Source organism: Pleurodeles waltl, chromosome 4_1 (genome assembly GCF_031143425.1).
Source record: "Pleurodeles waltl isolate 20211129_DDA chromosome 4_1, aPleWal1.hap1.20221129, whole genome shotgun sequence".
Taxonomy (NCBI): domain Eukaryota; kingdom Metazoa; phylum Chordata; class Amphibia; order Caudata; family Salamandridae; genus Pleurodeles; species Pleurodeles waltl.
Genome location: NC_090442.1, coordinates 434,318,471 through 434,340,054, shown reverse-complemented (window position 1 = coordinate 434,340,054; position 21,584 = coordinate 434,318,471). Strand labels below are relative to the sequence as shown.

Below are 21,584 nucleotides of genomic sequence, written 5' to 3'. Positions count from 1 at the left end.
GAGATGGAGACATCCCCCCATGTACAGACCCCTGGTGGGCTTGGCAACTATGGAGGACAGGCACATCATCCTCACCTATAGACTGGACAGGGCCACAATCACAGAGCTGTGTGCCCAATTGAAGCCTGACCTGATATCTACAATCCGTCACCCCACTGGGATCCCCCCTTATGTGCAAGTCCTATCTGTGCTCCATTTCTTGCCAACTAGCTCCTTCCAAGTGACAGTGGGCTTGGCAGCAGGAATTTCACAGCCAATGTTCTCAATAGTGCTGAACAGAGTGTTGTCTGCCCTGATTAAACACATGCGCAGCTACATTGTTTTCCCCCCGGTGGAGGATTTGGCCACAGTGAAAGCTGACTTCTATGCAATGGGACATATCCCCAACATCATTGGGGCAATCGATGGTACACATATTGCATTTGTCCCCCCCCCGGAGAAATGAACAGGTGTTCAGAAATCAAAAGAGCTTTCACTCCATGAATGTGCAGATAGTGTGCCTGGCGGGCCAGTACATCTCCCATCTCAATGCAAAGTATCCTGGGTCTGTGCATGATGCTTTTATTTTGAGGAATAGCAGCATTCCATATGTGATGTCTCAACTCCAGAGGCACTTGGTGTGGCTAATAGGTGAGCCCTGGTTCCCACCATGTTGGTGTATGGGTATGGTGTTGGCCATAAGGGTTAGTGTTTGGCTAACAGGTATTCCTCTATATTTGCAGGTGACTCTGGTTACCCCAACCTCTCATGGCTACTGACCCCTGTGAGCAATCCCAGGACAAGGGCAGAGAAACGTTACAATGAGGCACATGGGCGAACAAGGAGAATCATAGAAAGGACATTCGGCCTCCTGAAGGCCAGGTTTTGTTACCTCCATATAACTGGAGGATCCCTGTACTACTCACCCAAGAAGGTTTGCCAGGTAATCGTGGCATGCTGCATGTTGCATAACCTTGCCTTGAGACGCCAGGTGCCTTTTCTGCAGGAGGATGAGGCTGGAGATGGACGTTTGGCAGCAGTGGACCCTGTGGACAGTGAAGATGAGGAGGCAGAGGATGAGGATGAGGACAACAGAACAGCTATTATACGACAGTACTTCCAGTGACACACAGGTAAGACACTGTAACTTCACTTTACATTGACAGTTTTGTCTTTGACATTGTACATGGCAGGCAGATTCTCCCAATTCTATGACCACTTACTGTACCCGTTGGCATCTCTATTTTCAGATATCTGTGCCCCACTCCGGCACCTGGTGTGTTGACTGCAGGTTATTCCTATGTATCTATTCCTGTACAGTTGTATTGCATTGTTTAAAGCTTTTTAACCGAATACATAGTTAAATCATTTGACAGACTCCATATGTATTTTTTTGATGGTGTTTATGCTAAGAAGTAGAGGGGGTAGTGGAATGGGCTGGGTTGATGGTGGAGGAAAGTCCAGGATAGAGTTCAGTCTATTTGTATCACATGTGCATTGTCCAAGGGGGCGTAGGAAAGGGAGCAATGGCAGTTCAAGGTGGACAGGGTGACAGGGTGGGACAAAAAGGTGACAATCAGGAGAGTCTTATTTCCTGGCGGGGGTCTTGGCAATGTTCTCTGGCTACTGCCTTGATCGCAGGGACCATTTGCGGGGTGGTTCTCTGTCTGCAGGGGGCGCGGTGCTGGGGGCCTGTTGTTCCTGTGGCAGGCCTCCTGTCCAATAGCTGAGGTGGAGGGCTGTTCATTGGTGTGGCTAGTGTCAGGGGCCCGGTGGTGTGCCACTGCCTCCCTCATAGTGTTGGCCACATCTGCCAGTACCCCTGCAATCCTGACCAGGGTGGTGTGGGTGTCCTTCATATTCTCCCTCATCCCCTGGTACTGTCTCTCCTGCAGTCGCTGGGTCTCCTGCAACTTGTCCAATATCTGGCTCATCATCACCTGGGAATCGTGGTATGCTCCGAGGATGTTGGTGAGTGCTTCCTGGGAAGTCGGTTCCATGGGCCTGTCCTCCCCCTGTCGCACAGCAGTCCTCCCAGCTTCCCTGTTGTCCTGTGCCTCTGTCCCCTGAACTGTGTGCCCACTGCCACTGACCCCAGGTCCCTGATCGTCCTGTGTTTGTGTTGTGCCGTGGTGTCCCTGTAATGGTGGACACACTGCTGATGGACGTGCCCTGGGGACAGAGGTATGGGCCCGCAGGGTGGGTGCTGTGCTGGTTTTTCCCGAGGGGGGAGGTTCTGTGGTGGTATGGGACTGTGCCTGGGTAACCGACTGTCCGGAGATCCCTGATGGGCCAGGTTGTTCATCCAGAGCAAGGTGTCCAGAGCTTCTGGCATCACTGTGGGCCTCTCCTGTGAGGGACTGGATGTTACTGGCACCTCCTCTCCGGTGACGTTGTGTGGGGGACCTGTGGTGATGTAAATGCAGTGGTATTGTTTCTGCGTGTGACAACTTGTGCATGGGTGTGTTGCCCTGTATGGTTGTGATTGCCCTGCCAGCTTTGCCTTGTGTGAGTAGTGATTTTATGGGCTAGGTGATTCTCTCTAATGTTCATGCTTTAGTGATGTGTGTCCATGCAGGGCTGTGATGGGGGTCCGTGCATTGGTGTTACGTGCAGGGCTTGGTATTGGAATGGGTGGGTTGTGATGATGGGATGTATGTGAGGTGGTGGAGTGATGGGGGTGAGGGTAGGGATGGGGGTATGTGATGGCATGCAGGTGGGGGGGGTGAAAGTAGTAAAGAGTTGACTTACCAGAGTCCAGTCATCCTGCTACTCCTGCCAGGCCCTCAGGATGCAGTATTGCCAAGACTTGTGACTCCCATGTTGTTAGTTGTGGGGAGGAGGTAGGGGTCCACCGCCAGTCCTCTGTACAGCTATCTGGTGTCTTGCTACCACGGAATGTACGTTCCCCCATAGGTTGTTCCACCTCTTCCTGATGTCATCCCTTGTTCTGGGGAGCTGTCCCACGGCATTGACAATGTCCACAATTCTCCGCCATAGCTCCATCTTCCTTGCAATGGATGTCTGCTGCACCAGTGATCCGAATAGCTGTGGCTCTACCCGGATGATTTTCTCCACCATGACTCTTAGCTCCTCCTCAGAGAATCTGGGGTGTCTTTGTGGTGCCATGGGTGTAGTGTGTGTGAGAGGGTGTGTGGGGTGATGTGTATGCTGTAAAGTGTGTGGATGGTGTATGAGTTATGGTGTTCTGTGGCTCTGGCTCTGTGGGTGCTCTTGATGTCTCTCTCTCTCTCTCTCTCTGTTGTCAATTATTTTTAGTCGTAAAGGGTTGTGGGTAGTGTGTTTGTTTTATATTGGTGTGGGTGTGTTAGGTGTGTGTAGTTTGAATTGTCCAATATGGTGTTGTTTTGGATGTGTGTGTGTTTATTTTGAGTGCAGCGGTATGTACCGCCAATGGTTTAGCACCATTGAATGTCTGCCGCTGTGATTTGTGGGTCATAATGCTGTGGGTGTAGTTCTGTTGGCATAACGGTGTGGGTTTGGGCACCGCCAGTTTATCACTGCCCTTTGGCCTGGCGAACTTGTCTGTGTGGCTGTATAGTGACGGATTGCTGTGTGTGTGTCATAATATGGGTAGCGGTAAACCGCAGCGGCGGTATGTTGGTGGTAGTCAGCATGGCGGTAAGCGGGACTATGAAGTATCACAATGTCGTCTGCATATAGTAAGCAGATCACTGGTTGACCCCTGATACTAGGAGGAAATTCAAGGCCTTAGAGACACCCTTGCTTCAGACCATTTTTTGTAGGGATAACTGTAGATAGCCCCGACCCCCACCAATCAGTATTTGCCACCAGGTTGAAGAGTGAAGAGCAATATTCAGGTGCTAGGCATCCCAATCTTAGCTATTTTTTTCCACAGGGTTGGACGATCAACCGTTTCAAATGCTGTGGCAAAATCCAGAAAGGCATCATCGACAGGGCACTTCTTCAAGACCGCATACTTTTCCGTGATGAGTTGCAAGGCTGCAATATTATCTTAAGTGCAATGCTTTTTCATGAAACCAGTTTGTTCTAGAGTAATAATCGTGCTCACCTCGACTCAGGAATTAAGATGCAACTTTGCCCACTGCGTCTAGAAGTGCAATTAGACGATAGTTAATGGGTAAACTATGATCAATCTTCTTAAATAGAAGAACAGTAATACTTCCGGTCCAAGATGGGGGCACAGATGAGTGGGTATAACAGTACTCGAAGACCGGAAGCAGAACTTTCCCTTTTTATTACTGAGATTGAGACTTTGTCTGGGCCCATGGCACCAGAAGCCCTCATTGCCCTAATTGAAGACTTGATCTCACTTAAAGAGGGTGGATCCTAGCTACTTATTGTCATCTCAGAGTCAGCGGGTTAATCTTCAACACAGAAGTCGACACTGGGATTGCCCACGTATAATCTCTATTAAAACTGTCCCATACACCCTTGCTAATGGAGATGGAGTTGAATCTCACTCTTGTCTCACTGCAGTCGGAATGAGCTCCCAGAATTATGCAAATGTTTTCTAAATACAGCTTCTCTTGAATTGATCCACATGCGGTTGCAGTTTTGCTTTCTTAAACTAATCTTCAGGCACTGCCTTCCTCTTTTAAGCAGAGATATCAACCAGGCTCCGTCTTTTGAGAAGGAGACAAATTGAGTTCTAACAATTTTGTTTATTTCTTTGTGCGTAAGAGGAGTGGGCAGCATTGGGATGTATGAGGGGTTTTGGAGAAACTCTTAGGTACTGTATTAGTTATAAGATTCCTAAATGTACTAAAATGGTCACATAAATCATCTTTCCAGAAGCCTATAGCATTAACTGTCCCTACTAAGAGCTCTTTTAAGTTAGATATCCTAGGAATGACCAGTGCGTCCCTGACTTGGATCCATCAAATTTCCATGGTTAAACTAACGACATGCTGCAATTAACAGAAAAAACAGCATTCTGTGATCGCTAAGTGGGGTATTTATGACTTTCAAATCTGATACAAGTTTGCAGACAGAGTATTAAGTGGTGAAGTAATCAATTATAGAGATGCCCAGTGGGGATTTATGGGTATATTGCGCAAGAGAATCATGATGAAATCTACCTATAAGGATGACACAATAATTCTTCCTTAGAAGATTGAGGAGCAGGTGACATCTTTTATCTGTTTTTATTTTCGAGGGAAAGAGAATCGAGTGAATAGGCACTACTTCTTCTTTATCAGCGTCAGTGAACAGCTTAATAGAAGGGTTTGAAACTTTACAGTTTCAATCTCCCACTAAGGCCACCTGGTGTCCTCCTGCTGGACAAGAAGATTGCTTATAAATGAAAAAAGGTCATTTAAAAGTGTAATAAAGTGGGGGCAGGAGAAATATACACATTTACTACTAAGATTGAATTCCCCATATTCGCACCCTGAGCAGGACAACTTTTTATGGCTTAAAAAAGATTAAATTGATCCATAAAGCTATTATACTCCCATTTAGACCTATTGCTTAGCAACATCTCTATCCCTCCCTTAGCGAGACCTTTCCTAGATGGAATTGCATTACCACTAAAAACATAATACCCATTGAGAGAAAAATGAGAAGAGCACCAGGATTCCTGGATGCAGATTTAGTTGGCCTTCAAACATTTATTAAAGCCAGCTTTTCTGGTATACTTGTCAGGTCAGCTGCATTCAAGGAAGCCACTATTAAATCAATGTTAACTATGCAGCTTAAATAAGGGACCCGCTGAATGGGCAACTTTTACTGAACCAGCAAGCCAACCTCACTTGGAGTGCTCATTCTCCATGAGAGAAGGTGCAGCTTTATGTCCTGAATGCAGTATTTGACTACATGCCTCCTCCCATCTAATCCTGACACATGTAAAGACTTTAGATTTTCACCAGGTGACTTCTTTGTAGTCAAATGGATATCTGAGCAAGAATGATTAAAATTAATTAGAGGCTGAATATAATTTTAACCCTCCCATAGTACGTGAATGACATCGATCTATCCAGATCGAAATGAATCACTGTTCTGCAGAACTAAATTCACCACTAATTTAGACTGAAACAAAACACTTCTTTTTCTCACTAATGGGGGTTGTAAAATTGATACACGGGAGATGACACTGTATCTTTACGTTTTCAGCATGTTCAAAACAAGATAATACATGTGAGCGATTCAAAAGCACATTGTGATCAAATAGAGCAGCAAAGTCTAATGTAGTCATAACAATTGATAGAGGCTGAGGAGAGGCATTGTGATCCCAGACCTTATACAGAGAAGTAATGTGCAACTGCTCATCATTAAAGGGATCTGCAAGCAGATTGAGCTTAACTGACCAGGGGATCACAGAATGAGTGGAGGATGGAAAACCAACTGAAACAATGAGTGCACCTCCTGCACTAGGGAAGACAGAGGATACGTCTAGCATTGCGGACAGGGCGTCGCTGCTCATTAGAGCTGGGCTGGTTTAAGAAACAGCATTATACACTGGAGCGTCTTCTGGAATAATCCTGCTGGTTTCTTGAAAATGAAGTTTTTTGGACCTTTTTTCACAATTCTTTGTTTATACTTTTTATTTTTTTGGAGATAATGTACCTTTGGAATTCTTTATAAGTTACAAGGGATCTGAAGATTCAGCATTTGACGGTTTAGCTAGCTCTTTATCCTGAAAAGTGGGAAAACATCAGACTTCATACAAGGAGATTTGTCCATTGGACGGATAGTTCAAAATTTTGGGGGGTCTGATTTAAAAAGGGATTTTACATAATGAATCAGACTTTCCACATCTTGCTGTACCCTGGGGATTCCTGTGGTGCACATAATTTGGGGTTCACCTGTTTGGGAAACACAGCCTTTATACTTATCCCTCACCTCTGATAGCTGTAAAGAAAGCTCCACCCCCTCAGGAGTCATTATGTCTTCTTGTACTAAACAACCTTTAATCCCAGGAATTGCCTGTGTTGTATGATCAAGTGGTTGCAGATTTCTCTTCTTAATATTCATCAATTCCAGCGCTGAATGTAAGAGGGCCTCATCACCTTCATAGCCCAACAAACCTTTCAAAATCATAACTAAGATATCTTGAATGTAGTCAGTATTAATAGCATTTTTTTCAAGCAGAGCTGGAATTGAGGATACAATTCTTTTTAGGTTTTTGAGAGATTCGGAGACTTGTTGGCTACAGGATGAATTACAAGAGCTTCCAAGTCAGGTGGGTCAGAGGACACCAGACCTGCCAAAGAAAGTCTATATGGGTTACTGCTAAAAACCTTCATCCCAGGAGGCTGGGACTTACCAAGGGGAGTGGACAGAGAGCTATTCTCATTCTGGGGATGATTTCTTGCCACTACATCTACATCTATATCAGGAAAGGTGAAATCCTCACCATGGAAGTTATAGTCTTCAACCAGATGAAAGGAAGCTTTCCGAACCACTGATTTGGTGGATTATATGCGGAGGAGAGGTCAGAGGGTTGGGGTTTGTAGTGGCTTTCGGGTTGAATTTCCCAGGGGAACTCCCTTTCCCACTGTCCCTAAATTTCCTGGCCCAGAGTTTGTTGCCTCAGAGTCTACAACATCCTTTTAGAAGAATGAAAAGATAGTGTTCAGTGATTTGGCATGAACAGCCGTATTTCTAAGTGCATTTGATTTGGTCTTTCTACAGGCCCTTAGATTGATCACCCTGCCTGAATGAAGTTTCTGAGCTGTCATATTCTTTTTCAGAGATGCTAAAGGATAGGCCAAGAGGAACAACAGAACTTCCAGGGGCAATTGTTCTAGACCTTATGATCCACCACAGCAGCACACTTAAGCAGGTCCCCCTGTGGGTCTAGGGAACAGATGGACTTCCCAAGGTTCCTCTGTGAGAACAAGCTGCACTGGCCTGACGCTGGCCATCTCCACTCACTGCAGGATGGCAAGTGCCTACTGAATGCTGCCAGACCTTTATCTTGAGATTAAGTATCCATTTATAAAAATTGTGAATTATGATTCTTCTAGCTGCACCAAGTGCAGGTCAAGAGTCATTCATAAGCACAGTCAAGACAGAACGTCCAGTAAAGTTCCCCAGTGGGGCGAAGAACTAAGGACTGGGCCCTGCTAAAAAACTGAAGAAATGAAGATGAAATAGAAGGGAAAAAGAGACAGTGCTTCCAGACTTACCTCCGCCTCCATGCTGCTGCTGCCTCCACCACCGCTGATGCAAGTCCGTCAGGAGTTTAGTTAAGCATAAGGATGGAATAAAGGGTGCACACAATAGTTTGTGGATTCCAAAAGGCTAAGAGCACTCCAAATAGGAAATCTGTGTGCATTAGCTAGCCCCTGTCCTTGTGAATCCACCTCTCTGCATGCCTTGAGCCCCTAGTTCCCCAGCGAGCCATACACCGTAGCGGAAAACCTAGCGCAGGACCAACCTGAGCAAACAACGTTTGTACCAACAGCAGAGCAACTGAGATTCTCCTCGTACTGTGGCACCGTCAATGGAGGCACAGAGGAGAGAAATGTTCAGGTCCTGGGGGCCTCTGAGCCCAGGGAGTTTAGTCTCTGTAAAACATATATATTGTATCTTGTGGCAAAGCAGCGAAGCAGTGAAAAATCTGCCTCTACGTGCTGCTTCTGCAATCACGTCGGGCTCAACAGGTAAGGGAGCAAGTGCGTGGGTGGCGGGCACCAGCACAACAGTGTCAGTGGGAGGAAAAACACTGTCCTTAATTGACCCAAAAAACAATGGATATCATTCTAGGACTTCATTATAACTCTTCATTTATAAATGCATTTCTATTATCTTATCTATTATGGGTTATTTTGGCTGAAACAATGGTGAAGCTACTCTGCTTTTGTAATAAATTAAGAGGATATACCACAAACATCTCTGTTCATTTGATTAGTGAGACATCTTCTAAGATTTTATGGAGTACCTGTAACTCCTATATCCAAAATTCCGATAGACTATTATCTTCAAACAATATGTTAGCTACAGATCATTAATTGTTCCGGCTAACTACCTTATCCATCTGCCTATACTGCTAAACATATCTATATCATTGTAAATACCTCGATTATGGTGCTGAGCAAAGCATATGATGGTTGTGCTTCAGTATTCGGAACAATTGCTGGTTATTTAGTGCTGTTCTTGTATGCTTACTATTGTGCATCAAAATATGTGGTTGTGATTGCCATGTGGTGCGAAACATGGTTCTGATTGGACATTTGGCACTGCGCATAGACATTTGGTATACGTGTGAACATTAAGTGCTGTGCTGAGGATATGACAGTTGTGCCAGGCCATATCATAGCTGGATGTCTGCCATATCATGCAAATCCTTTCCAAATTTATGTTTTTTTCTAACTGTTGGACCTGGCTTTTTGACAGGGTCATCCCCAAACTTTTTGCATCCTTCCCCCTATTTTTTCTGACCTGTTGTTGTTGGCTTTTGACCTCTGGGCACTTTACCACTGCTAACCAGTGCTAAAGTGCATATGCTCACTGTGTAAATTGTACTATTGATTGGTTTATCCATGATTGGCTATTTAATTTACTTGTAAGCCCCTGGTAGAGTGCATTATATGTGCCTAGGGCCTGCAGATTAAATGCTACTGGTGGGCCAGCAGCACTGGTTGTGCCACCCACTTCAGTAGCCCCTTAACCTTGTCTCAGGCCTGCCACTGCAAGGCCTGTGTGTGCAGTTTCACTGCCACTCCGACTTGGCATTTAAAAGTACTTGCCAAGCCTAGAACTCCCCTTTTTCTACATATAAGTCACCCCTAATGTGTGCCCTAGGTAACCCCTAGAGCAGGGTGCTGTGTGGGTAAAAAGCAGGACATGTACATGTGTAGTTATATGTCCTAGTAGTGTAAAACTCCTAAATTTGTTTTTACACTACTGTGAGGCCTGCTCCCTTCATAGGCTAACATTGGGGCTGCCCTCATACATTGTTGAAGTGGCAGCTGCTGATCTGAAAGGAGCAGGAAGGTCATATTTAGTATGGCCAGAATGGTAATACAAATTCCTGCTGACTGGTGAAGTCGGATTTAATATTACTATTACTATTCTAAAAATACCACTTTTAGAAAGTGAGCATTTCTTTGCACTTAAATCTTTCTGTGCCTTTCAATCCACGTCTGGCTAGGTTTAGTTGACAGCTCCTTGTGCATTCACTCAGACACACCCCAAACACAGGGTACTCGGCCTCACTTGCATACATCTGCATTTTAAATGGGTCTTCCTGGGCTGGGAGGGTGGAGGGCCTACCCTCACACAAAGGATTGCCACACCCCCTACTGGGACCCCGGCAGACAGGATTGAACTGAAAGGGGACCTGGTGCATTTCTTAGCCACTCTTCGAAGTCACCCCCACTTCAAAGGCACAATTTAGTATAAAACAGGGCCTCTGCCCTACCTCACCAGACACTTGCTGGAGAAGAAACCTGAACCAGAAACGACATCCTGCCAAGAAGAACTGCCTGGCTGCTCAAAGGACTCACCTGTATGTTTTCTACAAAGGACTGCTGCCTTGCTGAACTCTTGTCTGGCTGTAAAAGTGCTCTCCAAGGGCTTGAATAGAGCTTGCCTCCTGTTCCCTGAAGTCTCAGGACCAAAAAGACTTCTCTTTTTCAGTTGGACTCTTCTTGCGCCAAAAATTTCAACACACAGCTTGCTCCGTGGAGAGAAAATCGCTGCACACCGACGCTGATCGGTGCGACGCCTTCGGGGCGACCGGAACTTCGACATAGGGCCTTGCAAGGACAATGCCGCCCGACTTCCAGAGGGAAAATCAACGCGACACCTGCTGTGAGAACGAAACTTCGACGCACAGCCTCGCGGAACGACGCGCAGCCAGAAAACAAGCCGAAGAATCCACGCACAGACCCCGGGACATCTGGTAATCCCGCGACCCACAGAAAGAGACTGTCCGCCTGCCGGAAAACGACGCACGACTTCCCCGCGTGAAAAATAACGACGCAAGTCCGTGTGTGCAGAGGAGAAATCGACGCACACACCATTTTTCCACGTATCTCTTCTTCTGTGGCCCTTTGCGGAGATTTTCCACGTTAAACCAGGTACTTTGTGCTTGAAAGAGACTTTGTTTGCTTTTTAAGGACTTAAGACACTTTGGGCCTGATTACAACTTTGGAGGACGGTGTTAAACCGTCCCAAAAGTGGCGGATATACCACCTACCGTATTACGAGTTCCATAGGATATAATGGACTCGTAATACGGTAGGTGGTATATCCTCCACTTTTGGGACGGTTTAACACCGTCCTCCAAAGTTGTAATCAGGCCCTTTATATCACTTTTTAGTGATATCTTTACAAATTCATATTGCATCTTTGATCGTTTTGACCTGCAAATACCCAGATAAATATTATATATTTTTCTACACACTTTGTGGTGGATTTTTGTGGTGCTATATTATGTTATTGTATGATTTATTGCACAAATGCTTTACACATTGCCTTTTAAGTTAAGCCTGACTGCTCGTGCCAAGCTACCAGAGGGTGGGCACACAATAATTTTGGATTTTGTGTGACTTACCCTGACTAGAGTGAGGGTTCTTGCTTGGACAGGGGGTAACCTGACTGCCAACCAAAAACCCCATTTCTAAGACTAACCAATATGTGTTTCTGCTTTGGTAACTTCTTAATCAAGATGTAACCCTTTGAGACCACAAGGAAATGGTCCAATTGATGTATTTGCCCCATCCCATCATCATGTAATTTTTTTATTGCCTTAGTTTATATGCTATAAACCATACATTAATTGGGTGTGTAGGGCCATTCTTATGAGCACCAACTGCTAATAACACAAATGCAATCAGTAGAGCAGGAGATATTGAATTTTAAAGTTTTAAGTGAAAATTGCACCTAAAAACACAAAATGCCACTTCTGGTCATGTGGTTACGCCAGACAGGAGAAAAGTCACAAGTTCAGGCCAACAGCCATGGAATGTGAGTCAGGTGAAGGGATCAGGTTAGTCCAGCTAAAGAGTTACCTTTTGAAGTGCACAGCAAAGAATTCCTTTTGCTTTGGATGAAGCCACAAGGAGGAGAAGGAGGCTTTCATTGTGAAGAACAGGTCAAGCTTTGCGAATGGTGGTTGCTGTAGCACAAATCTGATCGTCGCTGGAGCTTTGCATTGGCAGTCATCACAGATGGTTACTGTCAGTGCAAAGAGCAGGTCTCACTGGAGGTTTACATTGGCAGTTTCCACTAGTGGCAGAGTTCTGGTGCGAACTGGCCAATATGTGGTTAAGAAGAGCCCAACTTTGGGATTTTCACCTTTTGCTTCTTGGAGAAGCTTCCCCTGATACCAGCCAGGGGCCTGGACCTGGGAAGAAGTTCTTGTGGGATCAAGACTCACTCCAGTAGAGGCCAGCAGAAAGGCTCAGGCATGTCCAGGCACATCCAGTTGCAGGTGGTTAGCTGGGCAGTCGCAGGGTGGCCTCTGGAAGCTTGTTGTGCCCCTGTAGCTCACACAGGAAGTCAACAAGCTGGCTCTTGGGGTAACGTCTGGATAGTCCACGTTCAAAGTAAGGAGGTCCAAACATCTTTCTTCAGACTTCAAGCAGCAGTGCATTACATCTTCTGAATCTTCCACAGGTCCAGCAGTGTTCTGAAAAGTGGTTCTGGAGGTTCTCTTTTTATATTTGATGCTAGCCTCTGCGTGAGGGAATTCCCTGACCTACCCCTAAAACTGGTTTTGCTCAGTTCTTCTCCTTCTCCTGGTCAAGGCTCAAAACTGTCTGGGGTGGCAGAAAGTAGGGCAGGCCCAGTGTCAGGTTCTTTTTGTGTGCTGTGGGTAAAGCCCTTTGAAGTGTAAGAGGGATGTTGGGGACATCCGTTCCCCAGCCATTCTTTCAGGATGGCCCATCCTGTCCACACCTGAGCCCCGTTTGTCTCAATGTCTGGAAGCAATACACAAACCTCAGAAGGAGAGCCATTCACAGTCATGTGACTCAGGACACTAGCAGAAAGGTGCAGTTGGTTTAGACAAGAAAATGCCAGCTTTCTAAAAGTCATTATCAAGAGCAAAAGAACGATGCTTTAAACCCAGATCTATGACTGGGAGTGAGTGTTTGCATTGTTCAGCATTTAGTCTATCACTTGTTCTTTCAACTTTATAAAAGTAGCATTTTCAGAATTGTGTTTGAAATCTGACTTCACCGTTAAAGAGGATTTTAACTTACAATATAAGTGTAAATATCCTATCTCTATCTACTCCCAACCTGAAGTTAGCACTTTTGAAATGTAATAAGGTAGCTCAGCGTTAATCAATGGCCTTCCAACAGTGAAAAACAACTTTAGGAGTTTTTCACTACCAGAATATGTAAATTTATGCACACATGTCCTACGTTTTGAATATAATGCACCCTTCCCTATGAGCTATTAGGGCCTAACTTACGAGTGACTTTTAGGTTTTTAAGACTGACAAAAGATGTATTTTGCCTGGTGAAAATGGGAATATAAAACTGCACCACAGGCTGCAGTGGCAGGCCAGAAGCATGGTTTACAGTGCTGATTTAGGAGGCAGACCAATGAGTGCTGCAGTCTACTAGTAGCATTTAATTTACAGGCCCTGGACTGAACTGTAGCCCTAGTGATCTCTGATGGATAATTGTGGTCCCCTATTGGCAATGTTTAAACACATGTTTACTCATCCTGATGCTGAAACTTGTGAAAAAGAATCACGTAGTGATCTCTAGCAATGTACTATGGATACCATAACATATGTTTTCCAGTTCAGCCAGATAGCCACAAAAACATTTGGGTTGAAAGGACAGGTCTTCCAGACAAATTCAAGGCTGAAATATCATGAATGCCCCACCCTGCTTCCTCAACTGAATTGATTGAAATACTCTTATAGACAGATTATAGACTCAATGAATGAAGAGCAGAAAAGAAAAAAGAACAAACCAGTAAAGCACTGTTTCAATCTACCCTGATCCCCAGCATCCAGCCATCCAAAGTCCTTGTTGTTCCTGCTACTTCAGTTGATGAGGATGAAGTATTTGAAGTCACTAAGGAAAGCTTATCAGTTAAAACACAAATTCATTGACATCACTTAGGTCTTTGTTTTTATTGTGATCAGCATGGAAATACTATTCCTTTCTCTCCTGTATGACCTCCCAAACCATCAAGAGAACATATTGAGTGAGACTGTGTTAATATTACTAGTGCTTCTATGGTATTTCTTCTTAGTTTGTCTTTGAAAGTGAAATCTGAGTGCTGACTGCAAGTGCTAGCAATTCAAGTCTCAGGAGCTACTTGCAGGTCTATCGATCAGACTTGGGTAAAATACTAGAAAAGATCAGACCTGTTGCAGTGGATGATAACAGCTATTGCATGTGCTTTTTAGCCTAGGAGATGTTGTGATTTCAGGACGATTTTAGAATAAAATATCATGTAAGTTTGTGGGTAGTCAACGAAGACAGTGTTATTTCCTAAAACCATGATGTTTTGATGGAATTTTATGTTCATGCTGAACTAGCTTCTGGTTACCCTATCAGAGTGAGGAAATATAATTGCCAATGAGTGCCTGATGTTAGACCTATATTTGGAGTAGTCTTTTGGAATGACATTAAGAGGTTGAAACCTTTCCATTGACTTAAAAAACCAGATGGCATTTTTTACTCTCACATTAAACCCCAGCAAGACTTCTTCAATTAGTCACTCTGAAACTTAACATTCAGATGTGATTTCAGTAATACAATCAAGTAGCAGTTAAACCGAACTTCCACCCTAGTGTTTTGCTTCATCACCAACTAGGACCTAAACAAGCAAGTCCACCTAGAAGGAGAAACATAATTAATCTATGTTGTCCTTCTCTTTTCAGCATGAATTGACTATCCCTGAAAATAAATATCCCATTCAAAGTTATTTGCACCACTCACAAAGCAATACTACATCAACCTAATTGTAGGAATTTCTGAAATGTTATGTGTGTCTGTGTCAAAGTGATACAAAGGTAAAATGTTTTTGCCTTTTTTGAATCTGTTGTGGGTGAAGTAAATTTATTGAGTGGTTTAAAAAAAAACATTATCCGTGATGTCATAGAACCTGTTATGAGTGATGTAATATGTGAGGTAATTAGCAGTGCATGGCTAGAGTTATCTTTACTTTAGGGCCCAAGTTTTAGTCACTATTTTTTGTGAGTGCATATCTTCTGTTGCAGCTATCACTTTGCAGAAATACCTATAGACCATCACTAAACCTTTCTAGATGTTTTAATTCTGCCATATCGCCAAATTTCGTGAGTCACAATATCTATGTGCAATACAACTGTTATCTATCCTGATTATGTCATTCAGGGTAATTTGCCCCCTCAAATGCATTTATTCATTCAACTACATTTTGGGGCACAAGTAACTTCAGGTCTTATGGATTTCTGTGAAATGTGTTTCCTAGACTTTTTATTTTACTCCTATCCAAGGACGGATTGCGTTATCTGGCATTTCCCAATTGATCAGTTATTTCTGAAACCACCTATTGCTTTTCTTTCTGGTCCAACTCCTATCTGTGTTGCTAGGAAGGGATATCAGTCTATGAAAATGCTAATATTATACAAACAGAATAACCCTCAATTAATAACAAGGACCGAAAAAGCGAATATAATGTAAGAAGATGACTATTTCTTATGATAAGTAATGTCAAGTTCTCTTGTATATTGCAATGACATTAACCGTCAAATTTACAACATACTCTTTGTTCATGTTCACAAGTTTATCATTCTCATAGCTATTTAAATAGTCTACTCAGATTTATTTTAAAATACCGTATTTCTGATAAGAGTGATTTTGTGTATAGTATAGTATGTGACTTTTGAGGGCCTGGTCAGTACACAGAGAGCAACGTAGCCGTGCAGTCGTCTTTGTCAGATGCACTAGCCTTAGCAGAAACACAATATGAAGATGAAATAAGAAAGGCAAATCTTTAGGTGCAAAAACTGAATGAATCTTGAAACATGAATTCATTGGACCAGCCCAATCCAATATGAAGTTACTAAATTATCTCTGAAAAATAAGCCCTAAGGCCCAAGATCGGCAGTTAGAAATAGGATTTACCTTCAGTGGATAAGAACATTATAGTAAATGCCATGCCACTTTTTACAAATATGTTAAAACTAGACTGACGTATTGAAATCCGCCTTGTACATATAATTAACATAGCTGCGTTTGGAACAGGGTTGGTAATTATGTAATCTCTTAGTAACTGTTTCAAACGTTACACAGATTGGGGGTGAATAGAAACTGTCACCATGCAGCATGTGTTTGTGAGACATTTCAAAGCGAGCCTGATTATACTCTATTAATCAGGTGCCACAACGTTAAAAACAGCCACCGGTTGTCTGGCTCTATGCACGGTCAAATATTTATAAAACTACATTTATTTATGGCTTCCTTTTTAATGCAAGAATATTTTGAATGAAATGAAAAGTACACTTATAAATCGCTTTCAAGAAAAATTAAGCAAATGTATTTTAAATAATCAAATAATTTTCTTGTACACTAATTTAAGCTCGACCCAGGAATCAAAATATATGTGGAGGAGGAGGAAATGTAAGAAAAGCCGTGTGAGGGATAGCAAACTAAACTGAACATTCATCCTTTTGTTTCAAGTAACGGCTCAGAGAGTGCAGTTTTTCATTGCACTTTACTTCCTTCTTGCTTTATGAGGCGTGCAGGAGTGTCCTCTGCGAGTAACCTCAAATTATTAGGCAGTCATAAGTACATGGCCTCTCGTTTGGCAGTTGATGCCTTGTCAAGTAGAGACTGCTTCACAATCAAGATGCCCTTTGCTCTATGCTTAGTGGCTATGCTCAAAGGTGGGTGGAGCTCCCTGTTTGCTTTGAATACAAGGAGGAAAATTCTAATCCCTTGGTAGATTATGGCACGAAAATGCATGTGGCAGATGAAAAAAGTCAATAAATGTTGATTTCTGGCAAACAGATATAAAATGCCAAATCAATAATTGTTGTTCAAAGTGATTCACCAGTTTTGACTTGAAATCAGAGTGTCTCTTGTGGGCTGTGAAAGTCACTCACCATTTGTGCCATGCTGATAAAACAAGTTGTTCACTGTTGTGGGATAAATGCTTACCTGTTAGAATGGTGGCATATATAGTGCATATTTTAAGAGGCAGGGTGGAGGTCATTTATGCTGTTCTTTGTGGTGCATATTGTGAGTGTGTTGCTGAACCTAACCATATCTGTGTTTTTTCAGATGTACAGGATACAGTAAACAAATTGGTTTAGTTGGTGTGACTTAGGAAACGGGTCCATTGTCCACCATGATGTTACCTTGTCACATATATCAGCATTTCAGAACTAGCACCTATTGCTTCAAGATGCACTTTGCAACATTAACACATTCGGCCAGATGTATTAATTTTAATTTTGTTAGTATTAGTACAAAGAGGGCACAGTCCTTTCAATTTGAGCTAACTGTATACAGTGGCGGCTGCCACTGAACGGGGGTGGCGGGGCGGGACAGACGGAGTGAAGGGGTAGTTAAAAAATAAATATATTTTTTTTAAAAACACTTACCTTTCCCTTTGAGAGATACAGTTTGTCTCCCCTCTGTCCTCTTCCTGGCAGCACACAGGCTCCAGCCAATCACGACGCTGCTGTCACCACCATGACAGCAACATCATGATTGGTCTCAGTGGCCTGCTTCAGCGCTCAGATTGGGAGTGGGAGCCTGCGCATATTCTCCTACACGTCCAGCCCACCTACGCCCCTCTCCAGCCCAGCCCCGCCTCACCGCCTTACTCACAGGAAAAATAAAATGATTATAACATAGCGTTATTATTATTTTATTTTTCCTTTTGCTAAAATCCAGTGGGGCAACAATCCTCCTTAGCTGAGGAGCCGCCGCTCCAAGTGCTTTCTCATGCTAGACTTTTTGAGTCAAATTCACAAAGGCATGGACGTGTTGGTAAACAGTATCAAAGGGGTACTACTTAAAACATTCCAAAATTCCTTTGTGAATAGCCCCCAGCTAATCTGTGGGCTATCTTGGCAAAGTCGATTACGGAAGCTACTGAACCTGATTTATTTAGTGGTAGTGCAGTCAAATGCTTCATTTTTCTTTTCTTTTTTTTTATGAAGATATATACGAAAAACAAAGACCTATACAAAGTGGAGCCAAATAATGCCCAGCAGTTGGTAGAAATTGCTGCAAGGGACATTGAGAAGCTGCTAAGCAATCGTTCCAAAGCTCTTGTGGTGAGTACGATTCTCTTGTATTATTGTTCCTGTTTGCTAAGTGTATTGATCTCCACTCATGACTGGTTTATCTGCCTGGTGTTTGCAAGTTATGAATTAAATATACATATTTATAGCTCAAAACTGGAAATTCAGGTTATAAGTACGGGAAAAACAATGTTTGTCTGAAAGGCTACAAAATGGATTTCATGGCTTAGAAATAAATATCTTACATGATGGTTTGTCAAAGCACAAAACAATCAAAATGCAGTGATACATTTTTGTTTAACTGCACCATGTATTGTCTGCATGAGGTACTAAGTGCAATATAAGAAATGACACGGTTATCCTTGCGTATGAGCTTTAGTGTTAAATAAAGCAACATACATGTTGTTATTCTTGCACTAATGAAGGCCAGTGCCACCAATAGTAGACACGTATTTTTTGATGTAGTCTGTTGTTTCTCACATGTCTGCATTCATTTGTGAACTTTCGACAAAACAAATCTATTGTATGAGTAATCAAATAGTGCCTACAAACAAAAGGATGTACTCTTGCAAGATTGATGGCCGAGACCACACAGGACCTGCCCTGAGATGTTTTGTTCAGTGGTCCAATCTGTGCAAACCTTCGTCTTATCACTCAGTCATTTTGCACTGTTTAATGGGCACATATTCTGTACCCTTTTCATTTCTTAGTTTCCCTTCCTAGGTAATAGCTCATTAATTTGATAGAGTATGGCAAATCATTTCAGTTTGAGGACATTGTAGCACTTCTTGGCCTTGGGTGAACTGTGTTGGTTTTAATGAAAGGGTTTGCAAACTCATCCCTTGTTGTTGGCATGTATATGGAGTTTATCAATTCCATGGTACATGTTGGGTACTTTGTTTTCTGTGCCATTACATTGCTAGTAACATGTGCCAAGGGATTATAGCTTCTGTTTCAATCCATCACATTATTAAACTATGTTGAATTTTGAGTAACTGAAAATAAGGAAATACTTGTTACACCCTCTTGAAAGCAACTTTGCATAGATTTAAGGCCCCCATATGATGCCAACTTTTATAACAGATTTTAACAAAGCTCAATTTAATGTATGCCTTAACTGTTGTCCTAAGATCCCATTGTTTGTGCGGAAGTAAGGACATTGTCTGATATGTGCAAGGAAGATGTTGATTCATTCCTTTGGTTATTACTTGTGTGTGTAAAGGGCATATACCTATACTTTTCTTTAAATATTATATTTTGGGTGGATTGAATATAGGTGGCAAAAATAGTAAGGCTTTCAACTGTGATGTTGATTAACAATTCACTAGATAATGAATGGGTTATATACAGTCTTAACCAAATATAAGAAGAAAACGTTTGCGTCTCAAGCCAGTTTAGAGACATGTTTCCATAATGCCTAACACTAAATCTCACTGAATTAAATGCCGTGTAGACATCTTCCAAGGTTACGGTCCTAGGCTTTGCATACCTGCTCTCTAGTATTGAAAGGCAACAGGATGACTAATGGTGACCATGTCATGACTAAATGATCTGATTCGATCCATCTAAAGCTTCCAAAACTAGTCCATCTCCTATCTACATTGTCATTCCCTTTAATGTGGCACAGTCACAAGACGTATTTCAAAATGAAAGTGACCCTATTCAATTTTAGCTCCTAAACAACCACCACCTGCGTTGCCTTCCCTTTATTTTGCCACAGTCTCAAGACTTATTTCAACATGTAAGTGAGCCTATTCACTTTTATATCCTAAATGACAACCACATGTGGCTACTATAATCTGATCACCACCTTCAAGTCAGCCCTACCTATTTTTCATTGTAAAAATATTCAAGTTTAGGCTCTAGTTACAGTCTCCTCCATGACCTCTCCAACTACATCTTCCAACCGCTTGTTTGTACAGTTAACCTCACCAACTACACCCTTTCAAACCTCCATAGCCATTCTTTAACGTTGCCATCAGGCAGGATATTTGACTCCTTCTATACGACATGTTCTTTTACAATTCCCTCATTCTAGTACTCAGGTCTCTCAATGATCAATCACAATTTAACTTGAGAAGTCCATCTCCCTCCACTGCCTTGGATGCCCTTCACTTAAACATAATTGTTTTGTTAGGACACAGGCATCCCGAATTATGAAGAGATGATTCTAGTGGTTTTCTAAGTCAGTAAATTGGAATCGTTGGGCTATGGCGATCTGAAGGTGGTGGGGCTGCCATCTTCACAGCACCATTCCACAAAGATTCCACTTACTTCTGAAGTAGAGGAGCTCTGTCTGTCACCTAGTTTAGAGTTTAATAGGAATAAGCTGAGATCAGCTACTGGAAAATATCTGCACCTTCTAATTTAACAAACACCAATAAACAGGTAGAATCAGGATAGCACCCTAGATTCACCAATTCTACATGCAAAATGCAAAAAGCAAAATAAGCACTTTTGGAAAATAAGGAAGAAGAATGTTGCCATCAGCAAATAACAGCTGTTCCAACAACTCTATTCTTTTCATCAGGTATGCCAGCACACGGATGATATTCACAGGCATCTGCCATTCTTACATGCTATTCAATTACCTGAATCTGCATCAGTTTCTCGTTAGCAAGACAGCAATAATAAATGGTGTTCATGCAAATTACAGCAACAACAGTTTGTAGAGAAAAACATAATTTCATTGATAAAAGCTAGACATATAGGGGGTTATTCTAACTTTGGAGGAGGTGTTAATCTGTCCCAAAAGTGACGGAAAAGTGACGGATTTACCACCAGCCGTATTACGAGTCCATTATATCCTATGGAACTCGTAATACGGCTGGTGGTATATCCGTCACTTTACCGTCACTTTTGGGACGGATTAACACTCCTCCAAAGTTAGAATAACCCCCATAATATTTTGGTCAAACTAACCAGTTTTTGGAAATTATGAAAAAAAAAATGACCTACTAAATAAAACGAGGTACAAGAACGCATAGGAACTTCTGTTCGCGCACATTTCAAAGATGTTTTGTCACTCACGCCAATAGCTAAAGCTGGACTCCTTGCCCATATCCATTTCTATTTTTCAGCCGGCCACCCCACACTAGGGTGGGCCATTGTCACATCAGATGAGACCTCCGAAAGAAATATTCTTTTATTCGTATTGAACAGCATGAACAAAAGCCATACTATTGACATCCTATCAGCGAATTAAAAGCAGGCAGAACGCAAACAAAGAGAATGACTCATCTGGGAAAAAAAGTATTCTTGTTTTTTTGGTTTGTTTCATTCCCTAAAGAGTCCTTAAATCCACTGTTTTCATTACTGTATTGTCACTGTGACAGAAAGAACTGACAGCGGCCTGGGTGGTGCCGGTTACAGCCTCCACACACTAACACACACTAAAAAAAGATAGTTGCCACTTGCCAGCCTGGCACTTACTGCTTGCAGA

The 21,584-nt window shown here is 42.7% G+C and overlaps 1 protein-coding gene across 12 annotated transcripts in view; it reads left to right on the top strand.

Moving 5' to 3' along the window:
• Nucleotides 1-21,584, top strand: part of CACNA2D1 (calcium voltage-gated channel auxiliary subunit alpha2delta 1) — a 1,459,114-nt gene that overhangs the window by 261,731 nt on the left and 1,175,799 nt on the right. For all 12 annotated transcript variants that reach the window (XM_069228696.1, XM_069228697.1, XM_069228694.1 and 9 more), the window contains exon 3: nucleotides 18,059-18,175. In XM_069228696.1, coding sequence (XP_069084797.1) covers nucleotides 18,059-18,175 — 117 coding nt within the window. The remainder of the gene's footprint in view (nucleotides 1-18,058; nucleotides 18,176-21,584) is intronic.